The 17,038-nt window shown below is 46.6% G+C and overlaps 1 protein-coding gene across 3 annotated transcripts in view; it reads right to left on the bottom strand.

The window, feature by feature from the left end:
* Window positions 1-10,282, bottom strand: part of ARHGAP27 (Rho GTPase activating protein 27) — a 185,526-nt gene extending 175,244 nt beyond the window's left edge. For all 3 annotated transcript variants that reach the window (XM_068261980.1, XM_068261981.1, XM_068261982.1), the window contains exons 1-2: window positions 10,204-10,282; window positions 1,696-2,459 (exon numbers count right to left, since the gene is read on the bottom strand). In XM_068261980.1, the coding sequence (XP_068118081.1) occupies window positions 1,696-2,451 (756 nt within the window). In that variant the 5' untranslated portion in view covers window positions 2,452-2,459; window positions 10,204-10,282. The remainder of the gene's footprint in view (window positions 1-1,695; window positions 2,460-10,203) is intronic.
* Window positions 10,283-17,038: the final 6,756 nt, after the last annotated feature.

Here is a 17,038-nt window from a genome sequence, read left to right as displayed (position 1 = left end):
TGCTATATAAATACATAATAATAATATGGAAGGACATTAGACTATGACTATGGTAGGATTAGATTGTGAGCTCCTCTGAGGACAGTCAGTTACATGACTATGTACTCTGTAATGTGCTGCAGAAGATGTCAGTGCTATATAAATACATAATAATAATATGGAAGGACATTAGACTATGACTATGGTAGGATTAGATTGTGAGCTCCTCTGAGGACAGTCAGTTACATGACTATGTACTCTGTAATGTGCTGCAGAAGATGTCAGTGCTATATAAATACATAATAATAATATGGAAGGACATTAGACTATGACTATGGTAGGATTAGAGTGTGAGCTCCTCTGAGGACAGTCAGTGACATGACTATGCACTCTGTACAGTGCTGCAGAAGATGTCAGTGCTATATAAATACATAATATGGTAGGGCAGTAGACTATGACTATGGTAGGATTAGAGAGTAAGCTCCTCTGAGGACAGTCAGTGACATGACTATGTACTCTGTAAAGTGCTGCAGAAGATGTCAGTGCTATATAAACACATAATAATAATATGATATGCTTTTGTTTTTTTTGTTTTCCTTGTTAAACAAAACAAAACAAATATTCAGGCACATTCTTCATGTAACATTTCCATATGACTTTTCCCATTTTTCACTCCTAACTCTTTCCCAGAATTAGCAGTTACATTGTCACTATGTCACTATTTCCGGGTGATATTGCTCTTTATGGTACAACAATCTCATATTGACAAAAACTCCCCACTGCCCAAATACCGACATACTTGGGGTTATGATCTTAATTGCCCAATTTCTCTGAAACAAATACTCTTGGCTAACAGACTCCTATCGAGGTGCTCCAAGTGCAGTTCCCACTGGGAAGAATTCCAGAAGTCCCTCTGCAGGTGGTTTATTACCCTGAGGACAGCAGCATCTTACACTAAAAACACTTCTTCAGCATGTTGGGAACGTGACAAAAATTCAGGGACTGAGGTGCACATGCTTTGCCCCTTAGTAGGAACACTAACTATGTCTAGGGGTTGAATTTATAATCCAGACATATTATGAACCCTCTTTCACAATTACCCCACAATTAGCTTTACTTTTAATTGCTCAAGAAGATTGACAACCCACATTGCCCAGTATTTGTCATATATTGATTGCTACACAACACCGCAAACTGGAAATCCAAAGATCCTTTTATTACATTCAATGGTGAAACACAATCTTAGTCACTTCAAAATAAGGCCATAAATAGTTACCCTATCAATTACTAGACAGCAGGAAACAGTTCTTCAGGTTCTAGTTTTGTTCAAGATACTTCTCTGTTCCTACCTAACTTAGGTTAAGTAGATAAGTAACTTATTGAGGTCTAACAGTGCATGTATATTCATAGACAGGATGTCCCTATAGAAACAGATATCATGTTGTCGCTGGTGGTAAGTCTTGGAGACACTGACACCAGTTGCTAGTTTTCAGTAGAGAAGTCCCTTGTCCAGCCAGTTGTATGGGCCAAGAAAATTGGAGATGGTTGTCCGTAAAATGAGATAGGCTACATACTTGTATATGTTGAACAGTTGGGAATGTGTGTTGGTACGGTGACATTTAGGATTTCATGCTTTGGTACTCCCTGATAACAAAAATGTATTGTGGAAAACAAACAGATTATTACTTATGCATTCCAGGTAAGTACACAACATACCTTCTCCGCAGGTGAAGGCCCCACAGCTTTAGCAGTACAACTCTCCTGGAAGGAAAGATGCTCCATGCTATGTCCGATGTCCGAGCGCCAGTGATTGCCCACAGATGGCCAAGCCTGGATCGTCTGTAAATCGTTCATTGACTGGGAAGGTCTTATGCTGGGCTGAAACTCAGGGGGACACATGAAACTTATACGCTTGTGGGGATCCAAGATCTTTTTGGAATTGTGGAACGTCCTAAGTGGGCCAAGTGTGCGTCCACCATCCTTCTTTTCTGGATTAATTTGTGTGTCGCTTATCACAGATATGTCACAGAGAGACAGTGATGTCCCCCCTCGTCCTGTGCTCAAGTTCAGGAGGCTGGCAGAGGGCAGGGAATTGGCAGCTACATTTCTCTTCTCTACACCGTGCTGTTGTGGGGTATCAGCACTTACTCTGCTTGTCAAGTCCGCCGGCAAAAATTTGTAACTATACTCTGTGCTCGGAACAGGGTCCGGCAGCCCCCCGGAGCCAGGCAGAAATATAGCTGGAGGATTTTGAGAAAGGGAAGATAGAACTCGAACATATTTGGCTGGAATGTAGAAAGGTTTGGACCTGCAGTCCCGGCACACTTGCCACCAGTGCTCATTGGTCTTCTTCAGAAGAATATAGCGCTCATGAGGCTTTATGGAAATAACTGTCCCATCTTTAGATGCATATTCAAATCCATGTTCAACCAGTACATAGTCCTTTTCCAGCGGGCTCTGCATGTCCACCATCTACTGCCCTGCAAACAAATGACAAAATATGAAGCAAGCAGAGAGAATGTTTCTCCAGTGTTGTCCTGTTCTGGAAGCAATAATAGCCCTACATGAATATCTTACATACTTCACATTCATCAGGACGGGAACGATCAGGTAATATGACCTGACAAGTCCTCCCCGCCCCATATGAGAAATGTACTGCTATGACATTGTCAGCCGGAGTCCACACTCACCTGATACCAGACTGGGGGTCTTACGGATGGCAGCCAAGAACAATGCCTTCATAACTACCAGACAGGTGAACATTTACCTAACATCAGTCAGCAGCGTCAGTACTCACAGAGCCGGATCATCCACAAGGCAGTTTAGGCAGGTGCCTAGGGCGTAGCTGGCACTATTTATTGACTACCCCCCCCCCCCCCTGATCTTACCTTACCAAAGAAGCTAGATAACCAACAGTGGAGCTCAAATTTGGCATCTTGCCTAGGGTCCCATGTCAAGTTAATCTGTCAGAATTCTTGTGCTTTGTTCGTGCAGGAAAAGCTGTCATATGTATATGTGTGAAGTCTGAATGTGCTATGCAAAATTTCAGTGTAAACTCTGAAGTTAGGGTACTTCTTTCTAGTATAGGGAAGTTTATCATTTCTCTGAGTACTACCAGAAAACTAAGTGACCAGTGAGCTGTGCTTCTGCAGATACCGGACCTTATCTATTAGATGGAGAATGCAGAACGGACACAAATCTGTTGGTGTCCACTTACCCGAAATACAAATGAGTTAAATATTTGGTTAGGGTTATGGTTCAGTGACCTAATAACCACTGAAAGATCATTTACCCAAAACAGCAGATGCGATATACAAAGGTTGATCAATGTGTGCTACAGCATTTAGATTCAGGAGATAAACTGTAATTATAGGAGTGAAAAAACTGGAAGAACTGGACATGACATGAGTCACACACAAGAGACACCCAGAAACCAGCAGCCAAACAGAAGTGCTCCACACAGCCTTTCTGCACTAGATAAGTCTCATTCATGCTATCATCTTCTCACCTCATTTACAGTTATGCTGTATGCCAAGGTTCCTACTGGCCTCATGTACTCCTCCTTCGACACACCATACACCTCATCAATCTATAGCTACATAGCTAATTGGGGTTAAAAAAAGACATGCGTATATCAAGCTCAACCAGAAAATAAAGTACAACACCAGCCTGCACTCTCACATATCCCTGCTGATCCAGAGGAAGGCACAACACCAGCCTGCACCCTCACATATCCCTGCTGATCCAGAGGAAGGCACAACACCAGCCTGCACCCTCACATATCCCTGCTGATCCAGAGGAGGGCACAACACCAGCCTGCACCCTCACATATCCCTGCTGATCCAGAGGAAGGCACAACACCAGCCTGCACCCTCACATATCCCTGCTGATCCAGAGGAAAGTACAACACCAGCCTGCACCCTCACATATCCCTGCTGATCCAGAGGAAGGCACAACACCAGCCTGCTCCCTCACATAGCCCTGCTGATCCAGAGGAAGGCAAAATACCAGCCTGCACCCTTACATATCCCTGCTGATCCAGAGGAAGGCACAACACCAGCCTGCACCCTCACATATCCCTGCTGATCCAGAGGAAGGCACAACACCAGCCTGCTCCCTCACATATCCCTGCTGATCCAGAGGAAGGCACAACACCAGAACGCACCCTCACATATCCCTGCTGATTCAGAGGAAGGCACAACACCAGCCTGCACCCTCACATATCCCTGCTGATTCAGAGGAAGGCACAACACCAGCCTGCACCCTCACATATCCCTGCTGATCCAGGAGGAAGGCACAACACCAGCCTGCACCCTCACATATCCCTGCTGATCCAGAGGAAGGCACAATACCAGCCTGCACCCTTACATATCCCTGCTGATCCAGAGGAAGGCACAACACCAGCCTGCACCCTTACATATCCCTGCTGATCCAGAGGAAGGTACAACACCAGCCTGCACTCTTACATATCCCTGCAGATCCAGAGGAAGGTACAACACCAGCCTGCCCCCTCACATATCCCTGCTGATCCAGAGTAAGGCTCAACACCAGCCTGCAACCTGACATATCCCTGCTGATCCAGAGGCAGGTACAACACCAGCCTGCACCCTCACATATCCCTGCTGATCCAGAGGAAGGCACAACACCAGCCTGCTCCCTCACATATCCCTGCTGATCCAGAGGAAGGCACAACACTAGCCTGCTCCCTCACATATCCCTGCTGATCCACGGGAAGGCACAACACCAGCCTGCTCCCTCACATATCCCTGCTGATCCAGAGGAAGGCACAACACCAGCCTGCTCCCTCACATATCCCTGCTGATCCAGAGGAAGGTACAACACCAGCCTGCACCCTCACATATCCCTGCTGATACAGAGGAAGGCACAACACCAGCCTGCACCCTCACATATCCCTGCTGATCCAGAGGAAGGCACAACACCAGCCTGCACCCTCACATATCCCTGCTGATCCAGAGGAAGGCACAACACCAGCCTGCACCCTCACATATCCCTGCTGATCCAGAGGAAGGTACACCAGCCTGCACCCTCACATATCCCTGCTGATCCAGAGGAAGGTACAACACCAGCCTGCACCCTCACATATCCCTGCTGATCCAGAGGAAGGCACAACACCAGCCTGCCCCCTCACATATCCCTGCTGATCCAGAGGAAGGTGCAACACCAGCCTGCATCCTCACATATCCCTGCTGATCCAGAGGAAGATACAACACCAGCCTCCACACTCACATATCCCTGCTGATCCAGAGGAAGATACAACACCAGCCTCCACACTCACATATCACTGCTGATCCAGAGGAAGGCACAACACCAGCCTGCCCCCTCACATATCCCTGCTGATCCAGAGGAAGGTGCAACACCAGCCTGCATCCTCACATATCCCTGCTGATCCAGAGGAAGATACAACACCAGCCTCCACACTCACATATCACTGCTGATCCAGAGGAAGGCACAACACCAGCCTGCTCCCTCACATATCCCTGCTGATCCAGAGGAAGGCACAACACCAGCCCGCACCCTCACATATCCCTGCTGATTCAGAGGAAGGTGCAACACCAGCCTGTATCCTCACATATCCCTGCTGATCCAGAGGAAGGCACAACACCAGCCTGCACCCTCACATATCCCTGCTGATTCAGAGGAAAGCACAACACCAGCCTGCACCCTCACATATCCCTGCTGATCCAGAGGAAGGTACAACACCAGCCTCCACCCTCACGTATCCCTGCTGATCCAGAGGAAGGCACAACACCAGCCTGCCTCCTCACATATCCCTGCTGATCCAGAGTAAGCCACAACACCAGCCTGCAACCTGACATATCCCTGCTGATCCAGAGGAAGGTACAACACCAGCCTGCACCCTCACATATCCCTGCTGATCCAGAGGAAGGCACAACACCAGCCTGCACCCTCACATATCCCTGTTGATCCAGAGGAAGGCACAACACCAGCCTGCTCCCTCACATATCCCTGCTGATCCAGAGGAAGGCACAACACCAGCCTGCTCCCTCACATATCCCTGCTGATCCACGGGAAGGCACAACACCAGCCTGCTCCCTCACATATCCCTGCTGATCCAGAGGAAGGTACAACACCACCCCGCACCCTCACATATCACTGCTGATACAGAGGAAGGCACAACACCAGCCTGCCCCCTCACATATCCCTGCTGATCCAGAGGAAGGTGCAACACCAGCCTGCTCCCTCACGTATCCCTGCTGATCCAGAGGAAGGCACAACACCAGCCTGCTCCCTCACGTATCCCTGCTGATCCAGAGGAAGGCACAACACCATCCTGCTCCCTCACATATCCCTGCTGATCCAGAGGAAGGCACAACACCAGCCTGCTCCCTCACGTATCCCTGCTGATCCAGAGGAAGGCACAACACCAGCCTGCTCCCTCACATATCCCTGCTGATCCAGAGAAAGGCACAACACCAGCCTGCTCCCTCACATACCCCTGCTGATCCAGAGGAAGGTACAACACCAGCCTGCCCCCTCACATATCCCTGCTGATCCAGAGGAAGGCACAACACCAGCCTGCTCCCTCACCTATCCCTGCTGATCCAAAGGAAGGTACAACACTAGTCTGCTCCCTCACATATCCCTGCTGATCCAGAGGAAGGCCCAATACTAGCCTGCACCCTCACATACCCCTGCTGATCCAGAGGAAGGTATAACACCAGCCTGCTCCCTCACATACCCCTGCTGATCCAGAGGAAGGTACAACACCAGCCTACCCCCTCACATATCCCTGCTGATCCAGAGGAAGGTACTACACCAGCCTGCACCCTCACATATCCCTGCTGATCCAGAGGAAGGCACAACACCAGCCTGCACCCTTACATACCCCTGCTGATACAGAGGAAGGTACAACACCAGCCTGCTCCCTTACATATCCCTGCTGATCCAGAGGAAGGCACAACACCAGCCTGCTCCCTCACATATCCCTGCTGATCCAGAGGAAGGCACAACACCAGCCTGCACCCTCACATATCCCTGCTGATCCAGAGGAAGATACAACACCAGCCTGCTTCCTCACATATACCTGCTGATCCAGAGGAAGGCACAACACCAGCCTGCTCCCTCACATATCCCTGCTGATCCAGAGGAAGGCACAACACCAGCCTCCACCCTCACACATCCCTGCTGATCCAGAGGAAGGCACAACACCAGCCTGCTCCCTCACATATCACTGCTGATCCAGAGGAAGGCACAACACCAGCCTGCTCCTTCACATATCCCTGCTGATCCAGAGGAAGGCACAACACCAGCCTGCACCCTCACATATCCCTGCTGATCCAGAGGAAGGCACAACACCAGCCTGCTCCCTCACATATCCCTGTTGATCCAGAGGAAGGCACAACACCAACCTGCACCCTCACATATCCCTGCTGATCCATAGGAAGGCACAACACCAGACTGCTCCCTCACATATCCCTGCTGATCCAGAGGAAGGCACAACACCAGCCTGCTCCCTCACATATCCCTGTTGATCCAGAGGAAGGCACAACACCAGCCTGCACCCTCACATATCCCTGCTGATCCAGAGGAAGGCACAACACCAGCCTGCACCCTCACATATCCCTGCTGATCCAGAGGAAGGTACAACACCAGCCTGCCCCCTCACATATCCCTGCTGATCCAGAGGAAGGTACAACACCAGCCTGCTCCCTCACATATCCCTGCTGATCCACGGGAAGGTACAGCACCAGCCTGCTCCCTCACATATCCCTGCTGATCCAGAGGAAGACGAAAACAAGGCCTGGTCCATTCAGCCCCAACAGGGAAGGAAAATTCCTTCCCAACTCCACATAGCAATCAGATAAAACCCTGAATAAACACCTTCGAGAATGACCTAGTAATTATAGCTATGGGTGACTTTTAACGCAAGGAAAGTATCTATGTCCCCTTAAAGGAATACTGTAGGGGGGTCTATGGAAAATGAGTTGAACTTACCCGGGGCTTCTAATGGTCCCCCGCAGACCTCCTGTGCCAGCACAGCCATTCACCGATGCTCCGGTCCTGCCTCTGGTTCACTTCTGGAATTTCAGACTTTAAAGTTGGAAAACCACTGCGCCTGGGTTGCCGTGTCCTCGCTCCCGCTGATGTCACCAGGAGCCTACTGTGCCTGGGTTGCCGTGTCCTCGCTCACGCTGATGTCACCAGGAGCCTACTGCGCAGGCCCAGTATGGTCTGTGCCTGCACAGTACATTTTGGTGACGTCAGCACTCAGCAGGCACGAGGACACGGCAATGCAGGCGCATTGGTTTTCAGACTTTAAAGTCTGAAATTCCAGAAGTGAACCAGAGGCGGGACCGGAGCATCAGTGAGTGGCTGCGTGGGCACAGGAGGTCTGCGAGGGATCATTAGAAGGCCCGGGTAAGTTCAACTTATTTGCCCCCGATCCCCCTACAGTATTCCTTTAAACACATATAAAATTTGCCATAACTACTTCCTGTGGCAATACTGTCTTCACTTTAATTACTCTTACTGTAAAGAACCCTTTCCTAAATAAGTGGCTAAAACTTCTCCATCCATAGATCATGTCTTCTTGTCCTTTGCACAACCCTAGGGACAAACATATCATCTGCCAAGCTTTAATATTGTCATCTGATGTATTTACACATGTCAATTAGATCTCCTCTAAGGCATCTTTTCTCCAAACTAAATAGACCCAGTTTATCTAACCTTTCTTGGTAAGTGAGACCTTCCATCCCACGTATCAATTTTGTTGCTCATCTCTGCACCTGCTCAACAACTGCAATATCTTTCCTGTAATGTGGTGCCCAGAACTGAATTCCAAATCTGAGATGTGGCCTTACTAGAGAGTTAAACAGGGGCAATATTATGCTTGCATCTCGAGTTTTTATTTCCCGTTTAATGCATCCCATAATTTTATTTACTTTAGCTGCAGCGGCTTGGCATTGAATACGATTATTTAACTTGTTGTCGATGAGTATTCCTAAGTCCTTCTCCAAGTTTGCTGTCCACATCTGTATCCTGTTTATTTTATATGGTGCTAGACCATTGGTACGACCAAAATGCATGACTTTACATTTTTCAACATTGAATCATCCCCAGCTTTGCTATACGTTGAAGATCCGTAGTTTGTTCTCCAGCATTGTATGCAGGTGAAGTGCCTCTGCTATTCTTGTGTCTGCACAGCATGGTGGACCATTTCCTGTTTCCTGTCTTACAGACACATGCTCCATCAGGCCTTGGAATAGAGTCTCATGTTAGGAGGGGCTTCCTGTCAATGAAGAGGAAACCAGAAACATCCTGGAGCGCGGAATCCCTCTCTATAGAATTTTGTGCAGTGCTCATATTTACAGAGCAAGAAATCTGACTAATTACTCCCAGAACCAAAGAGCTGACCATCTAGAGCTGTGTGCAGTGGGCATACTGGGAAGAATAACCAAGAAGCAGACTATAGGATATTCATGTGTGGCCCCCTCCCCCAGTATAACCCCCACACCACTTCCTGTTTGTGGGGTCTGTGGGGACAGGAAGTGTGTTGTGGAGGGTCCTGTATGTCATCTGACCGCTCTCCCAATATACTGATTCACAGCAGCTGCGCAATAAAGATAAAGCACAAACGTGCTACAAATCACGGACGCGCCATTATCTCGCCAATGACTGTGGGATGAATAGATTACCCCTATAATAATGGTCGCTGTCATTCTATCCCTTCACAGCAGGTTGTGGATATGGACGTTACTACCTGTCCTTCAGCTCCGAGTAAAGACTGTATCCTTCCTCAGGAACATCACACCTATCGCTTGCCATAACATTGATCATTGATTTTCTGCCAATACGACCATTTCTAGGCCAAGAATGTCACCAGTTCTGCCACCATATTATCACGTCATCACTTTACAGATAGTCTCCATATTCTGATATAAAGCGCACCAATAATCTGCAAACCTCAATGGAGGCAAAGCAGAAGAAGCGATACTCCAACGTTGCCTCTGGTAGAAAGTGTTCCATGAAACATTCTCTCCAGAAATGAGCTGAGAGTGTCTGACAGGCTCAAACATGCAAGACCCGAGTCAGGCAGACATGACAGAGGGGTTTCTACACAACAATAACATCCAGTTACCAGGATGTACCTTCAAGAACTAGAAAAAAGAAGTCCTGACATGGCCAGTCCACACACAGAGCATACACTCCACATACTGTACACATATAACACACGTCTCTTACCTGGCAATGCTATAGAATGAGCAGACACAACCTTCCCATCCCAGGCAACTCCTCGCACTGAGGCTGGGCAGGGTCACAGGCAGGAAAGGGTGCAGTCTACACACCGGGGCAGGGCAAGAGGCAATGACAGTAAAGTCTGGGAGATGTTCTGCACACACAGGAGAAGGGCAGGGGGCAGTGTAGCTCACAGCTAGGAGAGTAGTGTCACAGATGGGTACAGAGAGCTGTCACTGGCAGGAAAGGGTGCAGGCTACACACACCGGGGCAGGGCAAGAGGCAATGACAGTAAAGTCTGGGGGATGTTCTGCACACACAGGAGAAGGGCAGGGGGCAGTGTAGCTCACAGCTAGGAGAGTAGTGTCACAGATGGGTACAGAGAGCTGTCACTGGCAGGAAAGGGTGCAGGCTACACACACCGGGGCAGGGCAAGAGGCAATGACAGTAAAGTCACTACCTATACTGGGGGCAACTATACTACCTATACTGGGGGCAACTATATTAGCTACCTATACTGGTGGAAACTATACTACCTATACTGCGGCAACTATACTGGCTACCGATATTGGGGGCAGCTATACTACCTATACTGGGGCATCTATATTAGCTACCTGTACTGGAGGCAACTATACTACCTATACTGGGACAACTATACTACCTATACTGCGGCAACTATACTGGCTACCGATACTGGGGGCAGCTATACTACCTATACTGGGGCATCTATATTAGCTACCTGTACTGGGGGCAACTATACTACCTTTACTGGGACAACTATACTACCTATACTGGGGCAAATATGTTAGCTACCTATACTGGGGGCAACTATAGTACCTATACTGGAGCAACAATACTGGCTACCTATACTGGGGTCAGCAATACTACCTGTACTGGAAGCAACTATACTACCTATACTGAGACAACTATACTAGCTACCTATACTGGGGGCAACTATACTACCAATACTGGGACAACTACACTACCTATACTGGGAGCAACTATGCTACTAATACTGAGACAACTATACTACCTATACTGGGAGCAACTATACGACCTATATGGGGGCAACTATATTAGCTACCTATACTGGGGGAACTATACTAAGGCAACTATACTGGCTACCTATACTGGGGGCAGCTATACTGCCTATATTGGGACAACTATACTACCTATACTGGGGCATCTATATTAGCTACCTATACTGAGGGCAACTATACTACCTATACTGCGGCAACCATACTGGCTTCCTATACTGGGGGCAGCTATACTACCTATACTGGGGCAACTATATTAGCTACCTATACTGAGGGCAACTATATTAGCTACCTATACTGGGGGCAACTATACTATCTATACTGCAGCAACTATACTAGCTACCTATACTGGGGGCAGCTATACTACCTATACTGGGAGCAACTATACTACCTGTACTGGGACAACTATACTAGCTACCTATACTGGGGGCAACTATGCTACCTATACTGGGACAACTATACTACTTATACTGGGACAACTATACTACCTATACTGGGAGCAACTATACTACCTATATGGGGGCAACTATATTAGCTACCTATACTGGGGGAACTATACTTCCTATACTGCGGCAACTATACTGGCTACCTATACTGGGGGCAGCTATACTGCCTATATTGGGACAACTATACTACCTATACTGGGGCATCTATATTAGCTACCTATTCTGAGGGCAACTATACTACCTATACTGCGGCAACCATACTGGCTTCCTATACTGGGGGCAGCTATACTACCTATACTGGGGCAACTATATTAGCTACCTATACTGGGGGCAACTATACTACCTATACTGGGGCAACTATACTACCTATACTGGGGCAACTATACTACCTACACTGGGACAACTATACTACCTATATTAGGAGCAACTAACTATACTACCTAAACCGGGGCAACTATATTAGCTACCTATACTGGGGGCAACTATACTGGCTACCTATACTGGGGGCAGCTATACTACCTATACTGGGAGCAACTATACTACCTATACTGGGGAAACTATACTACCTATACTGAGGACAACTATACTACCTATACTGGGGCAACTATATTAGCTACCTATAGTGGGAGCAACTATACTACCTACACTGCGGCAACTATACTACCTATACTGGAGGCAACTATATTAGCTACCTATACTGGGGCAACTATATTAGCTACCTATAGTGGGGGCAACTATACTACCTATACTGGCGCAACTATACTACCTATACTGGGGCAACTATACTACCTATACTGCGGCAACTATACTACCTATACTCTGGCAACTATATTAGCTACCTAAAGTGGGGGCAACTATACTACCTATACTGGGGCAACTATACTCCCTATACTGGGGAAAACTATATTACCTATACTGGGGGAAAATATACTACCTAATACTGAGGGCAACTATACTACCTATACTGGGGCAACTATATTAGCTACCTATAGTGGGGGCAACTATACTACCTATACTGTGGTAACTATACTACCTACACTGGGGCAACTATACTACCTATGCTGGAGCAACTATACTACCTACACTGCAGCAACTATACTTCCTATACTGGGGCAACTATACTACCTAGCTATTCTGGGGCAACTATACTACCTAGCTATTATGGGGCAACTATACTATCTATACTGGGGGCAACTATATTAGCTACCTATACTGGGGGCAACTATACTAGCTAACTATACTGGGGCAACTATACTAGCTACCTATACAGGGGGTAAATATACTTCCTATACTGAGGACAACTATACTACCTATACTGGGGGAACTATACTACCTATATTGAGGGCAACTATACTACCTATACTGAGGGCAACTATACTACCTATACTGGGGAAAACTATATTACCTACACTGGGGGAAAATATACTACCTAATACTGAGGGCAACTATACTACCTATACTGGGGCAACTATATTAGCTACCTATAGTGGGGGCAACTATATTAGCTACCTATAGTGGGGGCAACTATACTACCTATACTGGGGCAACTATACTACCTATACTGTGGTAACTATACTACCTACACTGGGGCAACTATACTACCTATGCTGGAGCAACTATACTACCTACACTGCAGCAACTATACTTCCTATACTGGGGCAACTATACTACCTAGCTATTCTGGGGCAACTATACTACCTATACTGGGGGCAACTATACTAGCTACCTATACTGGGGGCAACTATACTAGCTACCTATACTGGGGGCAACTATACTAGCTAACTATACTGGGGCAACTATACTAGCTACCTATACAGGGGGCAAATATACTTCCTATACTGAGGACAACTATACTACCTATACTGGGGGAACTATACTACCTATATTGAGGGCAACTATACTACCTATACTGAGGGCAACTATACTACCTATACTGGGGGCAACTATACTAGCTACCTATACTGGGACAACTATACTAGCTAACTATACTGGGGCAACTATACTAGCTACCTATTCTGGGGGCAACTATACTAGCTAACTATACTGGGGAAACTATACTACCTATACTGGGGGAAATTATACTACCTATACTGAGGGCAACTATACTACCTATACTGAGGGCAGCTATACTACCTACACTAGGGCAACTATATTAGCTACCTATAGTGGGAGCAACTATACTACCTATACTGGGGGCAACTATACTTCCTATACTGCGGCAACTATACTACCTATACTAGGGAAACCATACTACCTAGCTATACTGGGGCAACTATACTACCTATACTGGGGGCAACTATACTAGCTACCTATACTGGGGCAACTATACTAGCTAGCTATACTGGGGCAACTATACTAGCTACCTATATGGGGGCAACTATACTACCTACACTGGGGGCATCTATACAGGGTCGGACTGGGCCACAGTAGTACAGTTTTTTCCCTTGGTGGGCCCCGCCTCCAGGACTCTGGTAGCCCCCCCCCCCCCCCCTCCTTGTCTGACAGAGCTCCAATTGTTGTCTGCAGCACAAAAATTCTCTTCTCAGTGCTGTAATCACTCATGCTGAGAGCAGTGATGTAGCTAAGGAGCTGTAGGCCTCGATGCAAATTTTACAATGGGGCCCCCCAAGCACTCTATACATAATAATTGATATGATGCACCAAAACCTGCCAATGGCAACTACAGTGTCAGAGGTGCAAATAAGGGATGGGAAATAGCTTGTTAATGATTACCACTGTTCAAAGTATCTATAGAAGTGATTCTTATGAGCACAGGACCTATAGAGAGAAAATACTGTAGTTGAGGGAGGGCCCTTCGGGGCCACTTTGGCCCAAGGACCCCGATGCAGTCGCAACCGCTGCTAAGTAGGACATTACTTTATATTGAAGAAGGGGACTCTACGCAAAGTTTTGCTGGGCAGCAGTGTCTCTGAATTACAATGCTGCTAAGATCATGTACATTTGGCCCTGTCCATAATACATCATGACCACACCCACCTTCCGATGCATGGTCACGCCCTTTTTTCACAGCAATCATGGGATCTGTGGGCCCCAGGTTGAAATTTTTTTGGTGGGCCCCCAGTGTCCCAGTCCGACCCTGCATCTATACTACATATACTAATGCAACTATACTACTTATACTGGGGCAACTATGCTAGCCACCTATACTGGGACAACTATACTAGCTAACTGTACTGGGGCAACTACACTGGGGTAGCTATACTACCTATACTGGGGGCAACTATACTAGCTACCTATACTGGGGTCACTATACTGGCTTCCTATACAGAGGGCAAAAATACTGGCTCCCTATCTGGGGTAACTATACCTGGCTACCTACTGTATTCTGAGGGTGAAAATGTTGGTGTACTGTGCGATCATTCCAAATCGGGAGACGGGACGGGGGGGGGGGGGGGGGGGGCATCCTCGCAAGTTTGCCTCTGGCTGCAATAAGTCTAGAACTGTCCCTGCCTACCGGAGTAACACATACACACATTACTTCCTGTTCACGTACTTATAGTACACTAATAGGAAATAATGAGCGAGGACATCTTGTGGTCAAATACTAAAATTACACCAACATTCACTTATTTTAATAAAAAGACCCATACATACATTTAAAATTAACCCCTTACCCACCCTCTCCCATGGTTACCTAAATAAATAATTTGCATACTAAAAAAAAGGGCCAAACAATACATAAATAGTTACCTTAAGGACTGAACTTTTTTAATATGTGTGTCAAAAGGGTATATTAAATTATGGGCTTGTAACTAGTGATGGAACAAAAATTGAAAAAAAAATGCATTTATTTCCAAATAAAACATTGGCGCCATACACTGTACTAAGGAAAGATTTTAAACTTTTCCTAATTGCAACAAATGGGCAAACTATATTAGCTACCTATACTGGGGCAACTATATTAGCTACCTATACTGCAGGCAACTATACTACCTACACTGGGGCAACTATACTATCTATATTGGGGCAACTATACTGCCTATACTGGGGCAAATATACTACCTAGACCTCGGCAACTATATTAGCTACCTATACTGGGGGCAACTACACTCCCTATACTGGGGACAACTATACTACCTATACTGGGTGCAACTATACTACCTATACTGGGGCAAATATATTAGCTACCTATAGTGGGGGCAACTATACTACCTATACTGCGGCAACTATACTACCTATACTGAGGCAACTATACTACCTATACTGGGGCAACTATACTACCTATGCTGGGGCAACTATACTACCTGTACTGGGGCAACTATACTAGCTATACTGTGGCAACTATACTACCTATACTGGGACAACTCTACTCCCTATACTGGGGACAACTATACTACCTATACTGGAGCAACTATACTACCTAAACTGGGGCAACTATGCTACCTATACTGGAGCAACTATACTACCTATACTGCGGCAACTATACTACCTATACTGCGATAACTATACTACCTATACTGCGGCAACTATACCACCTATTCTGGAGCAACTATACTACCTATACTGGGGCAACTATACTTATCTAGCTATACTGGGGCAACTATACTACCTATACTAAGGCAACTCTACTAGCTACCTATACTGGGGTAACTATACTACCTATACTAAGGCAACTCTACTAGCTACCTATACTGGGGTAACTATACTAGCTACCTATACTGGGGTAACTATACTAGCTACCTATACTGGGGCAACTATACTAGCTAGCTATTCTGGGACAACTATACTAGCTACCTATACAGGGGGCAACTATACTACCTAGATTGGGGGCAACTAACTATACTACCTATACTAAGGCAACTATACTACCTATACTGGGGCAACTATACTAGCCACCTGTACTGGGGCAACTATGCTGGGGGCAACTATACTAGCTACCTACCTATACTAGGGCAACGATACCACCTATACTGGAGCAACTATACTAGCTGCCTATACTAGGGCCACTATACTGGCTATACTACTATACTATACAGGGGGCAAAAATACTGGCTACCTATACTGGGGTTAACTATACCTGGCTACCTATACAGAGGCACCTATACCTGGCTACCTACTGTATACTGAGGGTGAAAATGGTGTTGTGCTGTGCGATCATTCCAAATCGGGAGAATGGGGGGGGGGGGAGGTTTAGTATTTTCACAAGTTTGCCTCAGGCTGCAAGTCTAGAACTGGCCCTGCCTACCAGAGTAACACACATTACACACATTACTTCCTGACCACTTACTTTTAGTACACTAATAGGAAATAATGAGCAAGGACATCTTGTGGCCAAATAGTAAAATTACACCTACATTCATTTATTTTAATAAAAAGACCCATACATACATTTAAAAT

This window comes from Hyperolius riggenbachi, chromosome 12 (genome assembly GCF_040937935.1).
Source record: "Hyperolius riggenbachi isolate aHypRig1 chromosome 12, aHypRig1.pri, whole genome shotgun sequence".
In the NCBI taxonomy this organism is placed as follows: Eukaryota; Metazoa; Chordata; class Amphibia; order Anura; family Hyperoliidae; genus Hyperolius; species Hyperolius riggenbachi.
The sequence above is the reverse complement of the archived record's forward strand: the minus strand, read 5'-3'. Positions and strand labels throughout refer to the sequence as shown.